Source organism: Epinephelus fuscoguttatus, linkage group LG19 (assembly GCF_011397635.1).
Source record: "Epinephelus fuscoguttatus linkage group LG19, E.fuscoguttatus.final_Chr_v1".
NCBI classification, from domain to species: domain Eukaryota; kingdom Metazoa; phylum Chordata; class Actinopteri; order Perciformes; family Serranidae; genus Epinephelus; species Epinephelus fuscoguttatus.
This window is the reverse complement of record NC_064770.1, coordinates 28933235-28940298: the sequence shown is the minus strand read 5'-3', so window position 1 is coordinate 28940298 and position 7064 is coordinate 28933235. Positions and strand designations below refer to the sequence as shown.

At 39.7% G+C, this 7064-nt stretch overlaps 1 protein-coding gene across 1 annotated transcript; it reads right to left on the bottom strand.

The window, feature by feature from the left end:
* Window positions 1-593: 593 nt before the first annotated feature.
* On the bottom strand, window positions 594-6528 carry zgc:55558 (GTPase KRas). Its single transcript, XM_049562217.1, has 5 exons — window positions 6215-6528; window positions 5866-5978; window positions 4140-4318; window positions 3573-3732; window positions 594-2728 (listed from the first exon to the last, which is right to left on the bottom strand). Exons 2-5 carry the CDS (start codon window positions 5974-5976, stop codon window positions 2615-2617), a joined length of 564 nt encoding a protein of 187 aa, XP_049418174.1. The 5' UTR covers window positions 5977-5978; window positions 6215-6528; the 3' UTR covers window positions 594-2614.
* Window positions 6529-7064: the final 536 nt, after the last annotated feature.

The window sequence follows — 7064 nt, the reverse complement described above, 5'->3', positions numbered from 1 at the left end:
TTCCTTTTTGGCCTGTCATGTGTGATCACTACTAGTTTAACAATCACTGCAGAAATTTACATACAGGATGCTAAACCACACCAGACGGTAAATGTACATGTGACATGTCCTGTGTGGGAAGAGGTTCAAAGTGTTTGTACATTCCCCAGTCTTACACTTTTACTTTGATGTCAGTTTAACTTTTTCAGAAATGAAAAGAGGAACTTCACTGCAGACCTCTTCAGTGTTATTGTCTCAATCAAACCTCAAACCACACCCCTTCCTCTCCACTGATGCCACCTGATTTCCAGCCTTTGACGGCACAAACTGAGGGGGGAAGCTGAATGTAGTGTTTGTTCTTCCACATGAAAAGATGAGGTCTTTCTAATCAGTAATTCCAAATCACATCGGGCGTAAACACACCACAATCACTATCTCTACTTAGATTGAGATAAGTTCTTATCATGTCCTGCATCTCTTTTTGAAAATACATTTACCCCCTGAACGCCTTTCACCAGTAAAGCTCCACCTCAGGTGAACAGAACACAAAGACGTAAAAGCTGATGACATTTACTTGTTCATTACAGCAGAGTGCATTAAAGATTTCACATAGCTGTCAGTGAGAGACTTGTTCCAACTTTTAATATTTATTTAAATCAGTGGGACTACATTAAGTCCAGATAATAAGACAGGCATTTGGAAGCTGCTGGTTTAACACCATAGCAAAGTGGGAACCCTCCAGTTTCTCAATGCAGATGTGGGGTTTTAAATCGGGGAAAGACGTTTGTAATGCTACAAAAATAGAAATTTAACAATCCATTACATTTAGGGTGCCAGAGTCATTATCAAAGAAGACAAACACTGCTATAAAAAATTGATGCCCTATTGACTCGTTATTCAGCATCAAGTATGTTCTGATAACATGACTGCCTCTGAGCGCTGAAGAGTTCTTGCTGGTTTCAGCATCAGTGTGGTTTAAATGTTGTCCCACATCACCAACACCACTGTGACTGACACAAAAACTGCGTTAAAAGAGGACTTTGGAATACAGTGCAACTGTGTGGAACAAACGGCAGGGCTGACACTTCAAACTGTAAGTTAATGATGGACAGAGGCATCAAGATCTCAACCAATCATTTGACACAGCTCTCAGTCTGCTGTATTCCTCAGTTCCTAATACAACACCATATTCCTGAGTAACCTTTTTAAAATGGCACTAACTAATCCTATATTCTACAATAAACACATAACAGAAAATGAATAAAGTGCACCTGGGAGTCTGGAACACAATTTTGAGGTTTTGTTACAGCGGTGATCCTATACTGCTTCAGTATCTTAAGTGACATGATCTTTGTAAGAAGAAAAAAAAAAAAAATTTTACTGATGTGTTTCAAGCCCCAGAGGACACACTAACCTGTGCAACAGAACAAGGGGAAGACAACTTACTTTTCTAAACTTGGAAAAAGTTTTAACCAATCATCTGGAAGCAAAATGTTTTCACAGTAAACAGTCAATATGACACTGTTTCTATGTTACTTGTGGGACTTTGTGAAACCAAATGTGTAGTGGGCGATCACTAGGGCTGGGTATCTCTGTCTAAAAAAAAAATCACGATATCTGTACAAATACCAGTAGAGTACGTCATTTGATACCTTTTTTAAAACTTAATTTTATACCTATGTGAATCGAAGCATTCAGTTGTTTAAAATGATACCAGACACCAAAGACGTGCAGTGCAACCATACTTTTGAACATTTTGATAGCATCTCTGCACACTGAACTGCCAAATCAGTCAAATATGGCATGCTCCACTTCACCACACCACAGACTGTATGAGTTGTAGCTGCAGCAGTGGGCCAATCGCACTTTGCAAAAATGCTTGCAGTGACTGGCTACAAGCAAAAAAATTCAAATAGTCATTTTTTTCTATATATGGGTACAAAAAACATCGAATGCAGGTATCTCTAACTGGAGAAGTTTCATTAACATGTGGTATTAGTTTACTTCGGTAAGCTCAGCAGGTATGGCGTACCAACATCCAGCCCTAGAAATCATATAAAAATTGTCATAAATTTCACTGCCCTAAACAATGTGTTGAATCCTAGAACAATTTTAGAGATTTGGACTGAATGCGTCACCTGATGTGGCAGTGCAAAGAGCAACACACCACTGTGAATCCTTGGCCCCTAAATAGTCAACAGGAGCTTAACAGACTGTAAAAGCACCGGCTGGACAAAATTATTATTAGTAAAAAGAGAATTATCCTTCCAGACAAATTCAATCTGTCTTCGAGAGACTCCAATTACGTTTGCACAAATGCTGGCTTTAACCAAAAAGAAAAAAAAAAACTCTTCTAAAATCTGCAGTTTCTAGTTGTTTGGTCACCAAACAAAAACAAAAACAAACTGAATTCACAGCGTTAAATAGACACTGCACACCAGATGACTAAATGGCAAATCTTGTGGTGACATACTGTAAGTGGAAACTGTGACAGCAGTAAAAAAAAATGGATTTTGCCACGTCTGCTTCTCTGTCCTGAGTGGTGCTGGACATCTCCGATGTGACAGAGGAGGTGCAGTGTGTGAGGGCGAGCGTGAAACAAGTGCTGTAAAGGATACTGTGTGTGTGTGGTTTGCTATAGTATTATGCAACGTCTCTGAGTGTTCTTCTTGCTCTTCTTGTTGCTGCGGTTGGTCTCCTTGTATCTTCTAATCTCCCGCACTAGTGAATAGAAAGCTTCCTCCACACCCTGCAAGACAGACAGAAAAATATTTGATGCACGAAAAAAAATGAAGATTCAAATTTGTTTAATGAAATGGGATTTGGGTGATTAAAAATTATATTTCATGCACTGATTTGCTGATGTCCTCCTTTCTCAAACAAGGCACATGCATGCCTCATTGCAAACAGAATACAGGTGTTACTATGTTTACACGCATATAATATTCTGGTTTTTGCCTTTATTCCAAAACAGATAACATTCCCACTAAGCTGTTTACATGCCATGGTTACTTGCAGCTGTGCATACTTTGATTAGCATGCCCTAACATGTTGGTTATCATGTTAAAATATGGAAAAGTGGAATGACTGGAGCCGCTTGTGCCATTTTGCTTTGCACCAAAATAGGATTTTCTGATTGTGGTGCACTTATTCAACTGTGCAGTCTCCCTCTTTCATTCCTTCAACCACCTCCTTGAAAAGGTTGGCCTTAGGATACTTGCACATATACAAAAATCTGGTGATATCCAACTCTCCCACAATGTTTAGAAGTAGGAGTCTTCTTCTGTCTAGAAATGTGGGCTTCTTCTTTTGGGCTAGTTAGCTGGTTTGTGAACATGAACAGGCAGTGTGTCGCAAACTGCGGTTAAAACTCAGATTGAGACACATATTTCAAATGCGCTGTATAAATGTCAAAGAATGCTACTAAAACCTGAATAATGCCTGCATATCCCACATGCCTTATCAAAAAATGCTACATTTGGAATAAGGCCTAATTGGAATATACTTTACCATGACCTGTATCACATTCAGAATATTGTCATATGTGGAATATTAGTGTGCATGTTAACACAGTCACTATCTTTCCTATGTACCTGTCTGGTTTTGGCAGAGGTCTCCACAAATGGTACTCCATAGCTTCGTGCCAGCTCCTGCGCCTGCCGCGTCTCCACTGTGCGGGTACTCAGGTCACTTTTATTCCCCACCAGCACCATTGGAACACTGTCACTGTCCTTCACCCTGTTGATCTGCTCTCTGAGGAGGAGAGACACACACCTAAGTGACTGAGGCCACTCTACTTTATCTTTGCACCACTAATGTTTTCTTCAGTTTCGCTTTATGTATTTGGATTAATTCAAAAATGTGAACTAGATTCTAGTGCAATAATGCCCCCACAACTTGTGACCACACTCAGCATGTCTATAGATATTAGGCACTGATAATTTCGAGTGCAGTTCCTGCTGATCAGGAAACGGTCTGTAGTGCTAGACTGCCCGAGCCAGCACAGTGCATTTACACAGCTGGATTCCTGACTGTGCCAACTTAAACATGCACGCTATTAAAATACTGTTTGTCCTTCTTCAACAGTCTAGTTTCAACTTCTTTCTCCAGATGTGTTTTATTACTGATACAAGCCTAAGGCGGTGTGACGCATCTTGTACCTATAGAGGTGAACGTCCTCAAAGGATTTGGTGTTGTTGATGGCAAACACACAGAGGAAGCCCTCCCCTGTCCTCATATATTGGTCCCTCATGGCGCTATACTCCTCCTGACCTGCAGTGTCCAGAATGTCCAACAGACAAGTCTCTCCATCAATCACCACCTGTTTTCTGTACGAGTCCTGTAACATAGCAGTGACATGATCATGCAGGCAAACGTGTCTGCCAAGAAATCTGACAATGGATTGCATCATGTTACTTCCAGGGTTTTTTTTCTCACAGTCATACTGCCGCGTCATGTAGCAACAAGACCTCGAATGGAAAGTTTTACAGTGAACATTCAGGTATGTATTTAACACTGACATAAAATGAAGATTTGCAACCAACTTGTCATTTACAGGCAACAAAGTGAGAAAAGAAAGCACACTACAAATCATCTAAAAGATGCAAGAAAACTGCATCTTGACTGAAGTATCATGATAATATCTTATCATGAGAGATAGGCGATTCCCACCCATATAAGATATGATGCAGCATTGTTACATAATTAACCACCCAGCAGTATTTGAAATGGTTAAATGTAACTTCAACCTCTACTGGCTACAACATTAAAAAGCTTATTACCTATTATGGATCAGTAATAATAGTCCTATGATAAGATATTAAATATTATGACTGAAGGGGCCATTCTGCTGCATAATTAAGTTCACTTTTGACTTTTAGGTGCCTTTTATGGTTAATACTATAATTTAAGGTATTTAATGCAGAACTTCTACTTGTAACAGAGTATTTTCACGTTAGTATTGCCAGATTTATTTACGTTTCTTAGGTATGTCTTACATAAAAGTGTCCAGCCCACGTTGATTTACGAGACACCAAAGTACAATTGCGACCAAAGAACTTTGTCCTGATACAAATGAAATATTGTAAGGGCAAAGGGAGGGGACGAATCTGAGTACATCTTCCACAACTTCTTAAAGCATGGGAGAATGTAATATCATTTCCTGTGTATTGGTTAATGTGTAGAAACAGGTGATATGAGTAAGCAGTGGGTGTTTAATGCTATCCAAACCTTTAAAGGGGAACTTCACCCATTTTCAAAATTCATACATGTTGTGCCTGTGGTCTAAGACAGTCCAGAAATATTAGTTAACATGAACAACTTTCCCAAATCCAAAAAATAGAGTGCTAAAACTCAAACTTGTGATGTCATCAAGTACAAAGTCTGGAGCTGCTCCACTGACAATGAATGATGAACAAAGGGTGAAAGAGCCAGGGAAATGTTCAGACTATATGAGTACATTTTCTACAATAGTATAAAGCTCATCTGGGTATGAAAAAGGAAACAAATATTCTGTGGGTCTAAACAAAATCACCCTCGCAACCATTGTCTATGGAGCAGCTCCATGCTTTATATCCGATGACATCACAAGTTTGAGACTTACCTCTCTGGTTTCTGGCTTTGACAGAGAGTAGCTCATGTTCACAGACATTGATTATACTTTCCTAGGCCAAGGAAATAACATTCTTAATTTGGGTGGTGTTCCCCTTAAAAACCTATTTCACTCTGACAGGTACAATGGCATAAATATGAATAACTCACTTTTTGATGAACACATTAAACTGACCATGCATATTCATGGTAAACTCCAAATGTTGTATTTACCGCTATATTACACTTAACTTCACCAGCACTCTGTGTCTAATGGTCTAATGGTTGGTGCCTTACCTCGATGGTTGGATCATATTCATCTACGAAGTGGTTCTGGATGAGCTGGATGGTGAGAGCACTCTTCCCCACACCTCCTGCCCCGACCACCACAAGTTTGTACTCGGTCATGCCTGGATGGGATTAAATCAGCAGGTAGCCATGATTTTACATCGGATTAGCCGAGTTGTCAGGTGAACATGAACAAATCAAACCGGTTGCTGTAAATTAACCCTCTTCCTCCCTACACCGACATGGCGAAGACACTGACCCAGATTTAAGGTTACTATCAGCTGACGTTAGTTGACTTTATGTTAAGTCTTCCTTACTTGAACGAGTGCTGGTTGTAAAATGGGAAATGTTAACTTACCTTTAATGTAGGAGTTTAATGGAGGAGTCTGTGAAATGATAGCTGACTTTACGGATGGATAAATGAGATTAGCTTGCTACATAACGTTAGCCGGAGACGATTTCCTTATTCAGAACACTTGTAGACAAACTTCAGGACCTGTCCGAAACTTGTTTTCCTCGCTAGAAATGCGTGTCAAAAATGAGCCAAAGATTTTAGAAGCTACTATCAACAATTAAACTCCATATAATGAATAAATTAAAAGCCTGAATCCGTGCGAGTTCCTATTTAGTCTCCATTGTGGGCTCATTGAAAGCAGAGCGTTTTCACGTTAATCCCCGTTGTCAAACAACCAATGAACCGACGGCGTACAGACAGACGTTGCAATGAGCCAATCACAGTGGAGCTTTAGCTAATGACTCCGCCCACAGCTAGCACATCAGTCCAATCATGAACAGGAGTAGCCCTAATAGGGTGTGGCCAACCGGGGAAACTTCTTTTTCCCCACAGATGGTTCTTCTCAACTCATCATGAATATCAGCAAGGGAATTTGAACTCATAGTTCCAAACTTTTTAAACGTCTGCTTCATATAACACATTACGATAAAGAGCTCTGCAATAATTACCTTCTTTGTAAATGTTTTATCCACCTTAATTTATGCACCAGGCTTTTATTTCGAAATATATGACCGGAAGTTACAGTGTGGTACTGCGTCTGCCTTGGTGGAATTTACACCATCGTTAGTATGAGTTTACATGAGACCTAAGAGTTGTTTGAATGTGTTCACTGCCGTCTAGTGGTCACAGTACGCAACTACACTACTAAATTTAATAAAGTGGTTAATGCACACTAATGATGTCAATATTTACA

What these genes read in the sequence shown, in the direction of transcription:
- zgc:55558 (XM_049562217.1), bottom strand. Translation starts at nt 5,976, where the DNA reads ATGACCGAGTACAAACTTGTGGTGGTCGGGGCAGGAGGTGTGGGGAAG. An exon ending in AATATGATCCAACCATCGAG is followed by an intron (nt 4,319 to 5,865) that starts GTAAGGCACCAA and finishes GCTATGTTACAG; the next exon opens with GACTCGTACAGAAAACAGGT. An exon ending in GAGGACGTTCACCTCTATAG is followed by an intron (nt 3,733 to 4,139) that starts GTACAAGATGCG and finishes TCTCCTCCTCAG; the next exon opens with AGAGCAGATCAACAGGGTGA.